This window comes from Myxocyprinus asiaticus, chromosome 41 (genome assembly GCF_019703515.2).
Source record: "Myxocyprinus asiaticus isolate MX2 ecotype Aquarium Trade chromosome 41, UBuf_Myxa_2, whole genome shotgun sequence".
Classification (NCBI taxonomy): domain Eukaryota; kingdom Metazoa; phylum Chordata; class Actinopteri; order Cypriniformes; family Catostomidae; genus Myxocyprinus; species Myxocyprinus asiaticus.
In genome coordinates, this window is record NC_059384.1 from 2,393,760 (window position 1) to 2,415,678 (window position 21,919).

Below are 21,919 nucleotides of genomic sequence, written 5' to 3' on the forward strand. Positions count from 1 at the left end.
AAGAGATTGTCCCTTTCTAATCCTGTTTATACTGTATGTGTTTGTGAATTTATGTGGATATGTGTGCACTAAGGCCAAATAATTGAAAATATCCTCACAAATACAGTAGAATCTGTTTGAAATTATAGTTAAGGGTATTTAAAGAGGTCCTCACTACTAAAAAGGTCCATAAATGAGCAAAATAATGTCTTAATTATGTCTGTGTGTGTTTTCTCACCAGGTGTTGCAGCTGACAGTGATGTTCTCTCCAGGTTTGATCTCCAGCGTTCCGTTCTCCACTGGAACTCCACAGCGACATTCACTCACTCCCACACACACTCCATCCTGTAACAGCTGGCCGTGCGGACAACGACACCCTGCAGCACAGAAACACACTCAGATTTACTGTTTCATTTGCCCAGTAGAGTTCATTACACTGGATAGAGTTTTAGAGTCATACCTGGATGACAGGTGCTCTGTAGACACTGCACATGCTCCCAGAGGTCTGCACAGCTGCGGGGACACTGATTGGCACACGAGTCATCATAGACCCGCCCCCTGTCCTCACAATGCTCACCTACAATTGGACACATACATCAATATATAAATATAACAGATATACATAATATAGTTAATAATTAATACATTAAGAAAATATTACATATTAATAGTTTGTTATTATTATTATATTAATAATTAATAATATTATACAATTATTATTTCATTATAAAATATAAATATTATATACATTTAAATAAAACATTAAGAAAATAATACATATTAATAGTTTGTTATTATCATTATATTAATAATTACTAATATTATACAATTATTATTTTATTAATTCTTTATAAAATATAAATATAAAAATTATATACATTTAAATAATATATTCATAAAATAATTTGTTATAAAAGTATAAATAATATATACATTTAAATAATTCATTAATAAAAATACGTATTAATAGTTAGTTTTTATCATTATATTAATAATTAATAATATTGTAGTTATTATTTATTAATTCTTTATAAAAATATAAATATTATATACATTTAAATAAAACATTAAGAAAATAATACATATTAATAGTTTGTTATTATCATTATATTAATAATTAATAATATTATACAATCATTATTTTATTAATGAATTATAAAATATAAATATAAATATTATATACATTTAAATAATACATCCATAAAATAATTTGTTAAATAATAATGAGTTTAAATAATTCATTAATAAAAATACTTATTAATAGTTAGTTTTTATCATCATATTAATAATTAATAATATTGTACAGTTGTTATTTATTAATTTGTTATAAAAATATAAACATTATATAAATTTAAATAATGCATTAATAAAATATTTGTATTAATATGTTATTATTATTATTATTATTATATTAATGATTAATAAGGTTATAAAATACAGATAAATTATTAATGCATTATTAATAAATTATTAATAATATAAATAATAAATAATTTATACATATACAAAATATACTGTATAAATATTAATATTGTAAATAGTACACAAATCACTGAATGATTTAGGCCTGCACAAAATATGTGTCTGCTGAATTATGAAACTTCTGCAAAAAATAAAAAACAAAAAATTAAAATAAAATTGAAAAACTGTAGATTCTGTATGTGCCTATACAATATATAGTATAAATAAATTGGGTTTGTATATACAACACCAGTCAAAAAAAAAAAATTACACACTTAATCATTCTCTATTATAACTAAATTACCACATTTCCACAAAACTATGAAAAGACACAAAGTATGGGAATTGTGCAGTAATGAAAACATGTTAAACAAATGAAAACGTCTCCCATGGACATTTGTTGGCTGCTTTTCTTTCTTTATCTACTCCAACTCATCCATTCAAAATAATTAAATGAATACAATTTTAGTTTTGTAAAGAACTGTATACACAGACACAATTTATATTTGTCTACAGAACTAATTTCAAGCGTTTAATTATAAGCCTTTAGCTGAAAATGTCTGTTTAAGATCATGAGAAACATGAATTCAGTATAAAGTGTCTAAACTTTTGACTGGTAGGGTATGTATATACTTTATGCTTTCTGTGTTTGTATAGATGTGCATGTGTATACCAGGACACAGGCCAGTGTTGCAGCTCTGAGACTGTGTCTGCAGATTCCTGCAGTGGGGTCCAGGATCAGAGGTCAGAGGTCGTCGCTCACGCTGGCGGTATCCTCCACTGCATGGGTCTTTACAGACACTCCAAACACCCCATGTGCTCCAGTGACACAGATCTGAGCAGAGAATTGAATATTGAATCTATTCACCTGGAAACTGGAAAAGACACTTAAAAATAATTGTGAAAAATGTAGGTATAGTAACGTGATTCTATGAGACCAGGTTGTTAACCCCTTTTCCTCTGGTGCATATTTGGGCAGCCGCCCGCAATTTTTCACACTCACCATCTAACACATTTTAGCCCTCACAGATGTGCTCGTCCATAGACATTCAGTCTAATTTTCAGTTCAAGCACCACCCTCATTATTTCATTGAATATCTCGGCCTCTGAGTGGACTAGAAGCTCAATCTAGGTGTCATTAGAAAGCTGAGATCCTCCCCCTTTTTATCATCAATAAATCGAAAACATATTTTCTGATGATTTGTTTTGCATGCTTTTCCTTCTGGATGACATACTTTGTTCTGGACATCTAAGGTATAACATTAGATTATTCAGCCAAGCAAGCTCACAAACAAGTAACCAATGGCTCATTTTTTTTTTAAATGGTTTAAGGTAAAAGCAGATATAAAGTTTTTGTCTACTTGGGGCTTACAGCAGCAGTGATTGGAGTGTAAAAGAGACTTTTGTATTTGATGACTTACAGAAATCATAATCACTTTGTGATTCTTTTGAAAATCTTTTGAACTGTGGCATTAGTGCAACAAAATAAACTATACAATCACATTCCTGAGAGTGAGAGCTTTCATTTGATATATGACTTGTCCATTTAGGTGTCATGTGAAGGACTTTTATTTTCATTTAAATATTTCTACCTACCTCTAGGGGGCGCTAATTTGCGACGCGAATAATTTTAGGCCTTATTTTGTTATTTTAAGTAACATAAATGCAGAAGTGATGTTATCTCTGAAAAGTTCAAATTCTTTCAGTTTAGCTTTCAAATGATCCCTCATCTGCCTGACTTACATATACGGAGACTTTAACGTTTTAAACGTACACTTTTTTTTTTGCAAAATAGCGCCCCCTTTGAAACAAAAGATTTGATGCCACTATCCTGAAAAAAAAATTGGCAAATCCTCTAATAAGTTCTTCCTCTTAAACGCCAGTTTTAGCAACATGATACATTTTAAACACTACTTTGCTTCCAGAAAGATTGGTAAAGAGTTGTGCATCCAGAATCTCTGGCGGTCACTGGGCATGCCATCTGAAGCCGAGACTAAAGGGAATGTTACTATGACAACCGCTCCTGCCACGGACGACCCACCGGTGCAGATGTCAGGCTGCGGGCAGATCCTCTCTTCCTCCAGCTCTTCAGAACACTCGCCCTCTCGCCCGCTGATTGGCAGCCCGGAGTCCACATCCAAACACGCCCGGAAACGCCGCTGTACGGACACAAGTCCTGAAGCATTCCCATTGGAGAGAGACGAGGATGACGGGATACACGGAGAGCAGGATGTCCACTCTGACCACTCGCTGACCACCACTGAGAGACAGATAAACGGGGATTTGCGATTGTGAACAGATTACTTTATTTTTAATGGTCAAAGTGTGTTATTATATTTCAGTTTTGATCTCAGCATATAATAAGAAATTATAAACGCTTGTGGTGTGCGCTATACCTTCACATTCTTGTAAATCACACTGCAGAGAGCCATCATGGCAAAGACTGAAACATACACACAAATACATAAAAACTAGACTGAAGCATATTCTTAGTGGTTGTTAGGTGGTTACTTTATGTACAAAATGTAATTTGCTGATTATATTCATATTTCTCTAGGAGTATTCAGTGCAGTGTGAGTCTCTCACCATGTTCTGCAGCCCGTGGTCACCAGCGCCCCCTGCGGGACAGTGACCGGTACAGGTTTGTCTGACCACTCATGAAGGAGATGGACACATCCACACTGAGCCGGACGCACACATGATCCGTTCTGCTGCAAGAGACCCTAAAAAACAAAACATTTACTTATACCAAATTTGAAGGATACTTCTGATAACCACAGACAACAATTAAACTCCTATTTACAATAAATACACATATGTATATTATGGAAGTACAGCTGGCAAGCATGTGTCATTTGATCTATTCTCTAAATCATTCATTTGAAGTGAGATTCTTTCTATGTGGAGGAAACTATTACTAGTGTAATTCAGTTAATAGCATGAAAACTGCTTCACCCTTGACATTCATTTGTAAATAACCCATTATATTTATTTCAAAGGGAAGGTTTCTAATGCTGATACTGATAGATATTAAGTTCATGTAAACAAGTTCATTGTCAGAACTAACCTCAGGACAGAAGCAGCCAGGTGTGCAGTTGTGGCGGACCACACAGGTGTCAGTTTGACCAATCAGATCGCAGTGTTTCTCACATGGAGAGCCACATTCATTGTATTCAAAGGGCTTCTCGCAGTCTGACAGACACAGAGAGTGAATAGAGGTCTGATCAAATTACAGAATACACAAAAATACATCACAATGACTTAAATACAAAGCATTACTATCTGAAAAGGTTCTCCATTCTCCACAGAAACGCATAGACAAGTTGTGGCCCTTAACTCACCTTGGCAGTTTTCGGGTTTGCAGGGTCGATTCTGCTTCTCAATTTCAGTGCAGTGCTGCCCTCTCATGATAGACACGAGCGGTGAACGATACCGCTGCTGATACTGAGAGACACATGAACACACACTCCACTCACTCCATTGAGACATCGGACAGGCTGCGAGACAGAGAGAGAAATGACACGAAGAGAACTCTACAATCATTTATTGATTCAAAGTTTGTCACAACAATGTTAAACAAGAAGACATTCGCTCAAATGACACACTAAATTGGAAAATAATGACCTAAATGTAATTTTTTTCTCATACAACGCTAACGTATCATATTCTAGAGATGCACCGATATGAACGATTTTGGCCGATACCGACATGATTTTAAAGACAAAACAAAAAACTATAGGCCACTACCGATATATTGCCACTTATCAGTTTTACTTTGGAATGCATAAAAAATGTATAAAGAGGGACAAATGCGTTTTTACAGTTCTAACAATTAATAATGTCCAATATATGTGTCTAATTTCCAATATATCGGATTTTCGATACCTCAGAAGCCAAAGTCTGCTGGTTTCAAAGCGTTTTAGTTGGTAAGTGCCACTTTAACACTCATTTATGGTGTTTTTTCAACATTAATGTGAGAACGGGAAAGAATAAACATTAAATATGACATGTTCTTAGGAGATTTGACCCTTCTAGAAACTGTGGCAATTGTGGTTTGCAGGGAGATTTTTGTGGGACAACCTAATAAGAACCTACACAGAACGTTCCCTAATGGTTATTTTTAGGTTTTATTTTTACAACCATAAACTAACGTTCCCAGAACGTTGCAGGGAGGTTTTGTGTGACAACCTAATAAGAATCTACACAGAACGTTCCCTAATGGTTATTTTTAGGTTTTATATTTATAACCATAAACTAACGTTCCCAGAACATTGCAGGGAGATTTTTGTATGACAACCTAATAAGAACCTACACAAAACGTTCCCAAATGGTTATTTTTAGATTTCTTTTTTTTTAACCATAAACTAACGTTCTCAGAATGTTGCAAGGAGGTTTTTGTGGGACAACCTAATAAGAACCTACACAGAACGTTCCCAAATGGTTATTTTTAGATTTCTTTTTTTTTAACCATAAACTAACGTTCTCAGAATGTTGCAAGGAGGTTTTTGTGGGACAACCTAATAAGAACCTACACAGAACATTCCCTAATGGTTATTTTTAGGTTTTATTTTTATAAATGTAAACATTCAAAGAACGTTGCAGGGAGGTTTTTGTGTGACAACCTAATAAGAATCTACACAGAATGTTCCCTAATGGTTATTTTTAGGTTTTATATTTATAACCATAAACTAACGTTCCCAGAACATTGCAGGGAGATTTTTGTATGACAACCTAATAAGAACCTACACAGAACATTCCCTAATGGTTATTTTTATAACCATAAACTAACGTTCCCAGAACATTGCAGGGAGGTTTTTGTGTAACAACCTAATAAGAACCTACACAGAACATTCCCTAATGGTTATTTTTAGATTTCTTTTTTTTTTAACCATAAACTAACGTTCTCAGAATGTTGCAAGGAGGTTTTTGTGTGACAGCCTAATAAGAATCTACACAGAACGTTCCCTAATGGTTATTTTTAGGTTTTATATTTATAACCATAAACTAATGTTCCCAGAATATTGCAGGGAGGTTTTTGTATGACAACCTAATAAGAACCTACACAGAACATTCCCTAATGGTTATTTTTATAACCATAAACTAACGTTCCCAGAACATTGCAGGGAGGTTTTTGTGTAACAACCTAATAAGAACCTACACAGAACATTCCCTAATAGTTATTTTTAGGTTTTATTTTTATAAATGTAAATATTCCCAGAATGTTGCAGGGAGGTTTTTGTGTGACAGCCTAATAAGAACCTACACAGAACGTTTCCTGATGGTTATTTTTAGGTTGTATTTTTACAGCCATAAACTAATGTTCCCAGAACATTGCAAGGAGGTTTTTGTGTGACAACCTAATAAGAATCTACACAGAACGTTCCCTAATGGTTATTTTTAGGTTTTATATTTATAACCATAAACTAACGTTCCCAGAATATTGCAGGGATGTTTTTGTGTAACAACCTAATAAGAACCTACACAGAACGTTCCCTAATGGTTATTTTTATAACCATAAACTAACGTTCCCAGAACATTGCAGGGAGGTTTTTGTGTAACAATCTAATAAGAACCTACACAGAATGTTCCCTAATGGTTATTTATAGGTTTTAGTTTTATGACCGTAAACGAACGTTCCCAGAACGTTGCAGGGATGTTTTTGTGTAACAACCTAATAAGAACCTACACAGAACGTTCCCTAATGGTTATTTTTAGGTTTTATTTTTACAACCATAAACTAACGTTCCCAGAACATTGCAAGGAGGTTTTTGTGTAACAACCTAATAAGAACCTACACAGAACGTTCCCTAATGGTTATTTTTAGGTTTTATTTTTACAACCATAAACTAACGTTCCCAGAACATTGCAAGGAGGTTTTTGTGTAACAACCTAATAAGAACCTACACAGAACGTTCCCTAATGGTTATTTTTTTAACCATAAACTAACGTTCCCAGAATGTCGCAGGGAGGTTTTTGTGGGACACCTAAGAAGAACCTACACAGAACGTTCCCTAATGGTTATTTTTTTAACCATAAACTAACGTTCCCAGAATGTCGCAGGGAGGTTTTTGTGGGACACCTAAGAAGAACCTACACAGAACATTCCCTAATGGTTATTTTTAGGTTTTATTTTTATAAATGTAAACATTCCCAGAACGTTGCAGGGAGGTTTTTGTGTGACAGCCTAATAAGAACCTACACAGAACGTTTCCTGATGGTTATTTTTAGGTTTTATTTTTACAACCATAAACTAATGTTCCCAGAACATTGCAAGGAGGTTTTTGTGTGACAACCTAATAAGAATCTACACAGAACGTTCCCTAATGGTTATTTTTAGGTTTTATATTTATAACCATAAACTAACGTTCCCAGAATATTGCAGGGAGGTTTTTGTGTGACAACCTAATAAGAATCTACACAGAATGTTCCCTAATGGTTATTTTTAGGTTTTATATTTATAACCATAAACTAACGTTCCCAGAATATTGCAGGGAGGTTTTTGTATGACAACCTAATAAGAACCTACACAGAACGTTCCCAAATGGTTATTTTTAGATTTCTTTTTTTTTTTAACCATAAACTAACGTTCTCAGAATGTTGCAAGGAGGTTTTTGTGGGACAACCTAATAAGAACCTACACAGAACATTGCCTAATAGTTATTTTTAGGTTTTAATTTTCATTCACATTTTTTAATGTATTTTTTAATATCATTAGAAAGACGTTAGGGGAACGTTCTCCAAACCTGCAGTGAAAGTTCTATTTACATAAAGAAAACTTTCCTGGCGAATCAAGAGAGAACGTCAGAATGTCCGTTCTGGGAACCAAAAACTAACGTTCCCAGAACGTTCTGGGAACCAAAAATTGTTATCTGGGTATTATTTCTGGATTGTGCATTTGAATTCACAGAGTTTTTAAAAAGTGTGTAACTAATTTATTATAAATAAACAAATTTTGTTTTTCAAATCGCATTTTTTTGCTTACATGCTGATGGTTTAGCCCGTACACTGGTACATCCCTACTTTTATCGTACAAATGTTGTTTTGTTTTTTTGTGCTTTTTGTAGCTTGACAGATGTGGTAACTATGTACTGCATGAACTTGTACAGAAAAGAGCATGAGAGATTCTCAGAAATTCTCCCATCTTTCTTCAAACGTTTGCTTTATGTATTTGTTAGTTTACCCGGACAGGGTCTCTTATAGCACAACTGTGTCTCCTCCGCGTCTCTCTCGTTCTCTGGAGGACACGTGTGATCTCCCTCTTCCTCACATACACACTGTCGACGTCTGGAGCTCACGCCAGCACCACAGCTACGAGAACATGACGACCACCGTGACCAGGGACACAGATCATCTGCAAGAATCAGAGTGACAATAACATCAGTATCTGTGTAACTACAGCAGCACGAATGACGTGCATTCGGAACAGTATGACTTATTAAAAACAAAGTTTTACAACTAGTGAATCATTTAAAAAGACAGATAAAATAAATAAAATTGTGTTAATTGTTCTTTAATTTAATAAAATATATATATATGCTGGCAGCCAGTGTAATTCCTAAAGTAAAAAGCAAACAGGAAAATGTTTATTACTGTTTTCCAGTACCAAGACAAAGTGCAGTGTGACAGTCCTGGGTGTCTCTCTCAGGTCCTGTGCAGTCTGTGCCGTTGTTTCGCGGTGGAGGGTTGATACAGGCTCGGGTTCGAATCTGTTTGCCCTTCCCGCACGACACGGAACAATCAGACCACACAGACCACGGCGTCCATCCACCGTCCACTAATACAAAAATAAAATGAACAACAATTATTAATTATATAACAATTAAATTAAATACATTTGGGAAAAATATAATTAAAGTACTTTTTTTAAATGTACAGATTTATTAAAAAACAAAAGACTATTCATGTTATGCTGATAATATAATTTGTAGGGCTGTCAATCATTAAAATATTTAATCGAATTACATCAAATCAAATTAATTGCAATTAATCGCAAATATAAATATTTGCAGAGAAAGTACCCCGAATAACATTAAGTCAATATATAATGATTGAATATTTATAAATAGTTATATTTAAATCTGTCATAGATAGTTTTATTATAAGGGCTTTTCTAAGGACGCGTTAATGTACACAAGTGTCAGACAGACGTTTTTGGACCACCTCACATTTGTTACGTCACAAATAATTTTTTAACACATTATTTTGTATATAATTAATCGCAGTTGCGATTGCCTTAACCCTTAAAGTTCTGAAGGTGTTCTTAAAGATTTCATGTTTCAGTGGCATACCCAAAATTAAAGGCTTATAACTCAACAAAAAAACAAGGAGGGTGAAGTGTTTGGTATCATTGCAAACACTAACTGAAAAAGAAAAAAAAATGGAATGATATAGATTGATGCATTCTGAGACTGTTGGCCTAAGAAATCGCTAAAAATAAATAAATCACAAAATAAATTGAGCTAAAAATATTTTTATTTTCTTATTTTTCTTATTTGATATTATAGATCTCTGGGTGTAAATAAGGTGGTTCTGAAAAATTGCTTTTGTTTTGTTCCCAATCATGTCAACTGTATCTGAGAAAAATATTGTGTTGATACGACAAAGCAATCAAAAGTTATAGCATTACAAATATAATATCTATCATAGTGTCCAAAAGTCTCTCCAAACAAATAAAACATAATAATTGTACATAAGAACTAATTACACATGCAAACACAACAATGACTAAAGGTTTGCATAGCATGCAGACATGATTTTAGTGATGAGATTTCACAGAATGAGTTTCATTCTGTGTCATTTGAGTCATCATTGAGTCTGTGTCATGTATTTGGCGCCATCTCCTGGTGGTCATATGTAACATTGTGCTTCATGTGGATTATCTAATGATCTATACATCTGATTACCTTGTGTGTGGACTCATTTATTTGAAAGATAATCACCTCCTCTAAATCATGGTATGTGATATTTTATGTTCCGTTTATATGTCGTGAAGTTATAAGCGAAAACCCAGCATACAAGCAACACCAACATAATTAGCTATTACTCAGTATATTTTTGTCTGTGTGTAAAACGAATATGCGGGTTGTATTCTACTCTTTGAGAGCTTTCCAACAACATATGACACATGACTATTTGAACAGTTTGATGTTTTTACTGATTGCAATAATATGTACAGTGGATTTTTTAAAAAAAATGCTAAATTCAAAGCACTTGTTCAGTTTTGGTCATAATGCCTGCATGCATTGGAAAGTAGAGCTTCTGAGCTTTCAAATGCTACACATCCGACATTAAAGGGTTAAAACGACAGCCCAAATAATTTGTGATGAAAATATTAAATTGAAAAAATACTAAATAAAGATTTTTACTACTGGTTTCATACTACATAAATATCAGACTATATATTGGAAATATTACAGTATTTATTAAATAATTTTTTGGATAGTTTGTAAAAATCTACAGGCAGACGTTACACACCTCGACAGTCTATATCTTGGCAGTAATCTCCTTCAGGGATGCAGGTACTGAAAACACACACACACAAAAGGTTTTACATAATTGCACAATTGTAAAAGACCTTTTAAGTTGTTGTTTTTGTTTTTTTATGTTGTCGAGGATGTAAAAAGTGCATAATAAATCTCTCTCACCATTGCTTACACTCCCCTTCTAACCACGTGTCTCCGATGGAGAGCTCCTGTTTGTCGTGGACACACAGCGGGGGACATGTTCCTGGGTCACAGGGTTTGTGCTGGACTTCCTCAAATTGGCAGTTAGCACCAGAACTTTCTGGAACCAGTGATCTGAAAAATAATAACATACATAAATATAATATGCACAAATATTTTCACACAAAATGTTAAATTCCTCATTCATAGAACTGACGATCTGGAAGCTGACTGTGAATCACACCTGAATCGTGTTCTTCGTCCTGGCCCACAGGTGCTGCTGCAGGCAGCCCAGGTGGACCAGGTGCTCCAGCTGCAGGTGCTGTCAGTTGCACAGGTGTGATTGGTGCAGGTGAGCGCACCATCTGTGCAGCTGCAGTTGTTGCAGTCGACCTGGTGCATGCTGCCAGCGGCCCAACTCTGACCCAGAGCATCCAGACAGTCACACTGCCACAACTGAACACACACACCTTCCTGCTGTAACTGACCTACAAACACACACACAGGGGTAACACACAGCTAAAACATGGTATTCTCTCGGTTGTATGTGCTGAAGTGATGCAATCGTTTAGAAAATTTGCCCCAAAATTGCTATTGTATATTATATAATAATATACAGAGACATAGAGAGATGTCATTTAACGGACTTGACTCTTTCTTACCATGTGGGCAGCGGCAGCCCGGTTGGCATTCTGTGTTGCGTTGGCACTGAATGCCCTGCTGTAGGTCAGAGCAGTGCTGTGGGCACTCATTGGCACAAGACACAAACTCCAGCCCTGGTGGGCACCCATGATCACCTGTGATTAAATATATTATTTATATTATTAATTATATTAAACAATATTTTAAACAAACAGAATCAGTTAATAAGATAAATAATGTCAATATGAAATCAAACTGGATCCTATTTACTTTCCTAATAAATGTCACTGATCATATTGTGCACTAATTAGTGCATGTTATACTAAAGAATAGTAGTGATGTCATACCGCATGGTTTGGTGTTGCACGGTTTGACCTGATTCTTTTCTCCGGTACACTTGCGGCCTCCATTCTTGGGTGGAGGACTAGAACAGGACCGGGTTCTGATGGAGCGTCCACCCCCACAGGATTTATCACAGTGAGACCACGGGCTCCAGCGAGACCAGCCTCCATCCACTGAACAATACTTAACACTTAACACTAATAACACACTGCAGTTATAACAACAACCATTGAGTTAAGAAGTTATTAGAAGTGTTATAGAGGTAGATTAACCGATTAATCGGTTTTACCGATTAATCGGTGCCGATAGTTGTTTTTGGAACAATTGGTTATCAGCAAAAATCTATGCCGATAGTTGCAGATCTCGGTTTTACCGATTAATCGGTGCCGATAGTTGTTTTTGGAACAATTGGTTATCAGCAAAAATCTATGCCGATAGTTGCAGATCATTTTTAAACTAACAACACACTGCAGTTATAACAACAACCATTGAGTTAAGAAGTTATTAGAAGTGTTATAGAGGTAGATTAACCGATTAATCAGTTTTACCGATTAATCAGTGCCGATAGTTGTTTTTGGAACAATTGGTTATCAGCAAAAATCTATGCCGATAGTTGCAGATCATTTTTATTGTATTTATTCCTCTGTGAGCAGTGCTAGAAGATTTTTAAGTTAGAACAGTTATTTCTACTGTACAGTGTAACAGCGTTACAGTTTATTACGTTTGGATCTTGCTATTTTGATTAGATAATCAAGTGTTATAAATTGAAGCGAGGACATGCAAATAAAAATGTGACTGTGTTGTTTGTGTCTCCAACTTCACATCTTGTGATAAATAATAAACCTTATTTCTCAATAAACTTCATCTGGAGAAAATATATGCTATAAAAGTCTTAATTTGGTTAATATTTAAATATAGAGTGTTGTAATGGTGCGAAGTCTTTGTCATTGCAAAATAAGAGTCCCCGTTGTGTTTTGGGCTTGTTTATAGTTAAAAAGTCCCACGTTATGGACCAAATCTTCATTTTTTTTCTGGTTTATTATTGGGATTTTGGTTGATTAATAAACTGCATCTGGGATTTTATTTATTTTGGACTCTTGTAGCCTCTATATCTGTACCCATCACAGTATGGAATGACTAAGAATTGTTTTTAAAAACTATCAGCTGATTAATTGGTTATAAGTCTTTTCCACCACCTTACTCATCGTATTAGCAAAATCCACTATCGGTCGACCTCTAATGTGTTATACTGTATGTAATATATGGTATCTCTTATCTCTTATTTTGGGGCGTTTTGCAACTTTTATGTAGAGACAAGACAGGAAAAGAGTGGAAAATAGGAAAGGTTGTGAGCCGGATTCGAACTTGCACCACCCATATGAGCACCACAACTCAATCTGTCAATGTGTGTAGAAATGGATAGCGACTTAAATTTAAAGCGATAGTTCACCCAAAAATGAAAATTCCCTCATCATTTACTCATTCCAGATGTGTGACAAACAAAGATTTTTAGGAGAATATTTCATCTCTGTAGGTCCATACAATGCAAGTGAATTGTGGCCAGAACTTTGAAGCTCCAAAAAGCACATAAAGTCAGCATAAAAGTGATCCATACGACTCCAGTGGTTTAATCCATGTCTTCTGAAGAAATCTACTCGGCTTTGTGTGGGAAAAGACCAAAATGTAACTCCATTTTCACTGTACATCTTGTCATTGCAGTGTCCACGTATGATCATGATTTTAAGCTCAATTGACGCATGCGCAGAGCGTTAGATGGTGCTAGGAAGTGTCACCGAGTCTAAAATACTAATCGCCAAGGAGACTGCAGATGTCAAGATTTATAGTGAAAAAGGAGTTACATTTTGGTCACCCAAAACCGGATCGCTTCAGAAGACATGGATTAAACCACTGAAGTCTCATGGATTACTGTTATGATGCCTTTATGTGCTTTTTTGAGCTTCAAAGTTCTGGTCACCATTCACTTGCATTGTATGGACAAACGGAGCTAAAATATTCTACTAAAATTATTATTCCTCTTTTGTAAGTCGCTTTGGATAAAAACGTCTGCCAAATATCTTTCTTTGTGTTCTGGAGAAGAAAGAAAGTCATACACATCTGGGATGGCATGTGGGTGAGTAAATGATGAGAGAATTTAAATTTTTAAGTGAACTATCCCTTTAAGTCTGTTCCTCACACTAAGTTATCATATGGACTATTTGTGGTGCAGTTTTGTGTCCTTTTTGTAGCTCTTCCGTTCTTACCCCGGCATGCTTGAATATTACAGAAGCGATTTTCCACGTTGCCCCCCAGGATGTCCTGACACCAGGTCCCATTGACACCCGGAGCAAGAAAGGTCCGGACGCGCTGCTGTTGACCGACCCCACAGGAGCGAGAGCAAGGACTCCACTCGCCCCACCTCATCCAGGAGCAGTTCCTATCGGCACATTCAGGGTCCTGACACAAGCCGCCATCTGATAGACAAAAACACAACAAACATATAATAGGCAGCATTGCATAAATGAAAATGATGATATGAGCAAGCTGGAGAAAAATGTCTCATAATAATACAATGAAGAGACACAGTTATTTAAGATGTGGTGAAAATATTCAAGCTCGAATCGGTGAGGTGATCAGTACCGGGACACTGTGGCAGATTACACACTCTCTCCTGTCGGCTCTCTCCAGAGCAGCGCTCACGGACACACTCTCTCGTACGGAACTTCAGAGCTGGAGAACCCGAATCACTGCAGGTTCTAGAGCAGAGAGACCACACCGTCCACTGAGAGAACCCCACATCATCATCTAATGACACACAGACAGATGGAGAGAGAAACATTACTCCATGAATGTCCCGAAAACATGTGCTGGTCATAACATTTTAGTTTTATGCTGGTAAAAATACCATAATACAAAGATTTATTTTATTGGAAATACTTTCCAAAAAGGCTGTATTTGTTAACATTAGTAAACGAAATCAGTTAACCTGAATGCTGTAAAAATATATTGTTAAAGGAATATTCCGGGGGCCTGGGAAGCTCAGTGAGTAAAGACGCTGACTACCACCCCTTGAGTCACGAGTTTGAATCCAGGGCGTGCTGAGTGACTCCAGCCAGGTGTCCTAAGCAACCAAATTGGCCCGGTGTCACATGGGGTAACCTCCTCGTGATCGCTATAATGTGGTTCGTTCTCGGTGGAGCACGTGGTGAGTTGTGCATGGATGCCACGGAGAATAGCGTGAAGTCTCCACATGCGCTACGTCTCCGCGGCAACGCACTCAACAAGCCACGTGATAAGATGCGCGGATTGACGGTCTCAGACGCGGAGGCAACTGAGATTCGTCCTCCACCACCCAGATAGAGGCAAGTCACTATGCCACCACAAGGGCTTAGAACGCATTGGGAATTGGGCATTCCAAATTGGAAAAAAAAAAAAAAAAAAGAAGAAAATGGAGGTTATAGTGAGACACTTACAATGGAAGTCAATGGGGCCAATTTTTGGAGGATTTAAAAGGCAGAAATGTGAAGCTTATAAAAGTACTTACATGAATTCTTCTGTTAAAACTTGTGCATTATTTGAGCTGTTAAAATTTTCAGGCCGTTTTAGGGTTTACGGCGTTACGTCGTCATGGCAACGAATTTGCTAAATTGGCTATAACTTTACACAGATGCGGTTAGTAAGTGATTTTATCACACTAAAATCATTTTAACACACATGTTGTTCACATCTTGTGTCTATAATTTTGAAATAGTGAGTATTTTAATGTTTACAGATTAGCCCCATTGACTTCCATTGCAAGTGCCTCACTGGAACCCAGATTTGTGCTTTTTTTAAAGAAAAGGAGGGATGAGTCGAAATTAATTTTTGTGCTAATAAACATGCTATTGATTGAGCTTAAATTGTATTGAACCCGGAATGTTACTTTAATTGTTAGATCATGATCCCTAATGCCTTTACTAACGTAAACAAAGACACCTTATTGTAAAGTGTTACCATTTTATTTAAATCTACATAAATTAAAGGCAGTGCAACAAATGTCACCATATAACAACACATATATTAATACTGTATATTTCTCATTACAGTAATAAGAGCGAGATATTTCACATTACAGTAATGCAATTCAGAAACAAATTGCTTAATTGTCAAGGAAATAAACAAAAATTTAATAGTCCAAAATACAGGCTTTTTTTAAGCAAAATATAATTTCTCACATCAATCTTTTGATTTGGGGGAAAAATATGACCCCAATATGTTCTTGACAGGTTTTGTGACATTCATTGTTAGGTTCTGTAAGCTTCTTAATACTTTAAACATAAAATTAACATGCAAAATACATTCAAAATTGTGGCATATTTAATAGTAGTTGAGTTATTACCTGGCACAGCTGGTTCCTCGGTCGGTATATTTACCACTGTGAGAGCAGAAAAGATAACAGTGAACTTCAGATTTACCAATTATACAAATGAACACTATATACACCATCAATATAAGCAGAATAATCATGTATAATTCAGTATAGTACAGCCGAATAGTACAACCCATTGAACAATGGGCTCGTTTTCATTCATTAAAATGTTTTATATGTCATCAACCTTGTCAAACGTCTAAACCAAGTTATTTCAGTGTTATTTTGCGCTGACCTGGGCAGTCCGGGGTCTGGCAGAAGGCGGTGTCCAGCAGGGGCCCCTGACAGTCTCGGCCCCCGTGAGCAGGACTGGGCTGATTACAGCTTCTGCTGCGGCTCTTCTGGCCGAGACCTCCACAGCTGAATGAGCAGGAGCCCCAGGGGCCCCAAGGAGACAGACCCCCATCACGGGGACATGGAGCCAGAGAACAGTTCCACAAGCCGTGCTCACAGGAGCTTCGAAACAAATTGAAAGATAGTTATAAAAAGTTATGAGTTACTGTATAAACTAGAACAGAATTCAGAGAAAGTCTTAATGTTAATAGATCTTACCACGAGCTGCATTCATGCATGAGTTCCTCTCCAGACATCAGCTCCGCTCCGAGTGTGATATTCTGGAGGTCAGGGGTCAGATTAGGGGTCGCTGACACGCTTTGCAAAGAGGCCAGGAACTCACCGTCCACCAGACATGGACATTGCTATAGATACACACACAAACATGCAAAAGTGAATCAGAATATTTATACGCTAATTAAGTGTGATTAATTATATGAAAAATATAATACATAAAAACAAATTAACAGTTCATCCGTATATAAATTCTTCGGAGCCCCTTAGAGGACAGGGCAGGACATTTTTTTTTCTGAAATAGTTTTGTTTGCACTCGCAATAGTTTTGCGTTCCCTCATAATACATTTACCATGTTTTTACTTAAATAACCATATATTAACTTTGATATTCATTGTAAAAATAGTACTAATACAGGAAAACAAAAACTATGGCAATAAAAATCATAATTGTGTGGTTATTTTGATTTTATTGCAAATAACATGGTGTTTGTAGTAAAACTACAGTAACAGAAGAATAACCATGATTAATCTATAGTAAAAACCATGGTTACTATATGGATACAGTATACTGTATTAAGACCATGGTTACTTAACTTACTTTTCATAGTAACTACAATATTACTATTGTAAAACCATGGTTTCCATCAAAAATAAAATAAATAAATAACAAATAAAATAATAATAATAAAAAAAACAATCGTTGTTACTACAATATTACTACAGAAAAAAAATGTAAAAAAAATAAATAAATAATAATAATAATAATAAAAAACTTTTAGCCTAAAATACTACAATACTACTATAGAAAAAATAAAAAAATAAAATAATAATAATAATAATAATAATAAACTTTAGCCTAAAACAATCATTGTTACTACAATATTACTATAGTTTTTTTTTTAGTTTTTTTTTAAAATAAATAAATAAATAATAATTAAAAAATGGTTAGCCTAGGCATCTCAGCGAGTATTGACGCTGACTATCACCCCTGGAGTCATGAGTTTGAATCCAGGGCGTGCTGAGTGACTCCAGCCAGGTCTCCTAAGCAACCAAATTGGCCCGGTTGCTAGGGAGGGTAGAGTCACATGGGGTAACCTCCTCGTGGTCGCGATTAGTGGTTCTCACTCTCAATGGGGCGTGTGGTAAGTTGTGTGTGGATTGTGGAGAGTAGCATGAGCCTCCACATGCTGTGAGTCTCCGCGGTATCATGCACAACGAGTCACGTGATAAGATGCGCGGATTGATGGTCTCAGAAGTGGAGGCAACTGAGACTTGTCCTCCGCCACCCGGATTGAGGCGAGTAACCGCGCCACCACAAGGACCTACTAAGTAGTGGGAATTGGGCATTCCAAATTGGGAGAAAAGAGGATAAAATAAAATAAAATAAATAAATAAATAAATAATAATAAAACAGTTAGCCTAAAACGAATATGGTCATTACAATGTTACTATAGAAAAAAAAACATATGTGTTTTATAGCGATCACGAGGAGGTTACCACAAATATGTGTACTGTAGTAAAACCATGGTACATTTATTGTGAGGGAACGACAAAACTGTCCTCTAAAGGGATCTCAAGACATCGTCTTTCATAGTTTAACACTAGTTTAATTTGACACAGTATACTAAAAACACAGCAGTTATAGCTAGAGACGTGACGCAACTCAAAGTGAGACGCTCCATAGGCACATAGACCAACAACTGAAAATAGCAACGATGGAAATAGGTCAATAATAGGGTTATATTCAATGATATGGAAATAAAACAAACAACAGTTTAACTTCTTAAGCCACATTTGCTTTACTTGTTTGCTGCCACATTATACTGTATCTATATGATGTATTGCATTTGAATTATCTGATTTATAATATTATATACTGCATTATATTTATGATAATTAATTTTGCGCTAAATTATCCTTTTTTAGGGGCTTTCTCGGTAAATATTGACATATGCGGCTAATTGCAATTAATTCAGTACATCATGTAATGCATTCGATTAAACATTTTGGTAACACTTTCTATGAAGGCCATATTTATAATGCATTAGTAATGTCTCATAATACACCTTATAATATGTTATAACTTCTCAAATAACTGTATATATATGCATAGTATAATACATTATAATACTTACCTATTCATGTTATACCTTAGAGCATAATGCATTATAACACAAGCAACATCCAATTTTATCTGAAGTTATAATGTATTATATATATATATATATATATATATATATATATATATATATATATATATATATTTATATATTTAAGTAAAGTGAAAAAGCAATGTCTTCTTATAAACATCCATAAGATATTTTTAAGTGGTTATAAGACATCACAAGTCATGCTGGAAGTTATAAACAATGCACATGCACAAATACATAAATAACACACATTCAATGTAAATTTTGAGATATTACTTAAACACTTGTACATCTACAATGTTAAAATAGATCAGAAACTCTCTCTCTCTCTCTCTAATGTGTTGATCACACATGTAAACACACCCAAGAATAAAAACAAAAATCAAACAGATTCTATACTGGACTCTATTCAATAAACTTTAATGTTTGTGCATCTTATTTTATAAATAACTTCCATTATATAAGTTTGACTTGTAATGTATGTTACAAGTTTATGTCATGACTGTTTATAAGAAGATATTGCTTTTGTAACTTTACTTAAAGCAGTCAAAGAACACTTATAATATGATCACATCATAAAGACTAAAGACTGTTTACACTATACAGCACTTATACCATTAACTTTATTACATTCTGCATAACTATGAATAGGGGAAGTCTTATAATGTATTATAACTGTAGTTATAATTATTTATGAGAAGTTATAACATATTATAAGGTGTATTATGAGACAGTATAATGCATTTATAATGCCTTTACAATGCATTATAAATATGGGCTTGATAGAAAGTGTTGCCAAAATTTAAAGCGATTGACAGCGCAAATTTATTTAAATAACAGTTTAACCAATGGAAGGCAATTTGGGTCAAGAACAATAATATTAAATGAAAAGTTCACCCAAAAAAAGGAAATGTAATAATTTCCTCAACTTCACGTCGTTCTAAGCCGGTATGTTTTTTCATTCTCTGTGAAACAGCACGCAATGAGGTGTTTTAATGGCCGATAGGCTGATACAATGCCGATATATCACTCAATTTAATATAGAAAATAACATAAACATTCAATTGCTAAATAATGAATAAACTCTTATTTAGCACTATATTTACTCAATTTCGCACAACACTTTAACTTTGTAAAAAATAATCTACGAAAATAATATTGTATTTGAAATTGTAGATAGTGGTTTCTTCAGATTTCTGTTTAGTCATCAAATTTTAGTGATTGATTTGCACATGAAGAAATTGTTAATATATTAGAAAGAAGGAAATAACAGTACACACAGTAGTCCAGCAACCATGGATGGCATGTGCGCATTAATTGCATTTACTCAAAAATTACCAAATCAAACTAATTGTACATACAGTGCATAGTGAATAAGACATTTACTAATAGCACACGTGAGGTGCTTTACTTTGACGTTGCACTCACGTTGCACTCATGCGGCTCAATCTCCTGACAGTTTAAACAGCCTGGATCGCCCATTTGGACTGACACGGACTGACCGTCATGATTTGTGAATGAGAGGAACTTTTGATCCTGATCCTGAAGTTTTGATTCCGGCTGATAGAATACATGCTTCAGAGGAAGATATTACATGAGCACTCAACGGGAAGAAAACGCTGGATCGTGAATTACATCTTTTTAAACGAGATATCTGTATATTTGCACATGGTATATAATAGAAGTTTTATTGATATTTGCCTTTTATCATTAGAAAAGAAAGTTAAAAGTTACAAGGAACTGTTGAGGAGAGACTGTTAGAATTCCTGCTTCAGAGGAAGATTGATGAGGGCTCTACGGGACGCTAGATCTGCTGAAGTTTTGTGAGGTTGGTTTATTACATCTGTTTAAACTAGATATGTGCATATTTGCAGATGGTATATGATATTAGTTTTATTGATATTTGCCTTTTTATCATTAGAAAAGACAGTTAAAAGTTACAGGGAACTGTTGAGGAGAGACTGTTAGAATTCCTGCTTCAGAGGAAGATTGATGAGCACTCCACAGGACGCTGGATCTGCTCAAGTTTTGTGAGGTTTGTTTATTACATCTGTTTAAATGAGATATGCACATATTTGCAGACGGTATATGATATTAGTTTTATTGATATTTGGCTTTTTATCATTAGACAAGACAGTTAAAAGTTACAGGGAACTGTTGAGGAGAGAGAGGGAGAATGAAACAGGTGAGCACTTTAACATTATGAGCTCAAACGCGTCTGCCGCGGCTCTGATATGCGGACTGTTTTAATGAGACTGTGTTGCACACCAGTCTATTATTGTAGTAACACGATGGCACGTAATAACAAAATGAACCGTGACTGGTCATTTACAGGTCTCAGTCGCTTCACATGAAAGAAGGCAATTTTCAGCACCCTCAAGAAACAAATCGGCTGATGCCGATAATTAAAAATGTCAGAATATCAGCCGATTAATCAGCCGACCACTAATACAGATGTATACTTTGAATGCACTGTAAGTTGCTTCGAATAAAAGCATCTGCAAAATGCACAAATGTAAATGTAAAATTTTATACTTTTACAGCATTATTAATCTTGGTTTAAGTTAATTTCAACACATACTGATACATTTTTTAAATCAAAAGTTGTATATGTTAACATTAGTTAATGCACTATGAACTAACATGAACAAACAATGAACAATTGTATTTTAATTAACTAACATTAACAAAGATTAATAAATGCTGTAA

The 21,919-nt window shown here is 35.1% G+C and overlaps 1 protein-coding gene across 1 annotated transcript in view; it reads right to left on the minus strand.

Moving 5' to 3' along the window:
• sspo (SCO-spondin) overlaps window positions 1-21,919 on the minus strand; it is a 149,044-nt gene that overhangs the window by 25,577 nt on the left and 101,548 nt on the right. Inside the window, 20 exon segments of the mRNA XM_051682192.1 lie at window positions 218-356; window positions 440-556; window positions 2,114-2,275; window positions 3,482-3,700; window positions 3,837-3,883; window positions 4,027-4,163; window positions 4,508-4,632; window positions 4,782-4,937; window positions 8,621-8,791; window positions 9,044-9,214; window positions 10,915-10,961; window positions 11,085-11,237; window positions 11,347-11,590; window positions 11,765-11,899; window positions 12,092-12,259; window positions 14,348-14,557; window positions 14,724-14,888; window positions 16,462-16,497; window positions 16,727-16,947; window positions 17,044-17,189. Coding sequence (XP_051538152.1) covers window positions 218-356; window positions 440-556; window positions 2,114-2,275; window positions 3,482-3,700; window positions 3,837-3,883; window positions 4,027-4,163; window positions 4,508-4,632; window positions 4,782-4,937; window positions 8,621-8,791; window positions 9,044-9,214; window positions 10,915-10,961; window positions 11,085-11,237; window positions 11,347-11,590; window positions 11,765-11,899; window positions 12,092-12,259; window positions 14,348-14,557; window positions 14,724-14,888; window positions 16,462-16,497; window positions 16,727-16,947; window positions 17,044-17,189 — 2,969 coding nt within the window.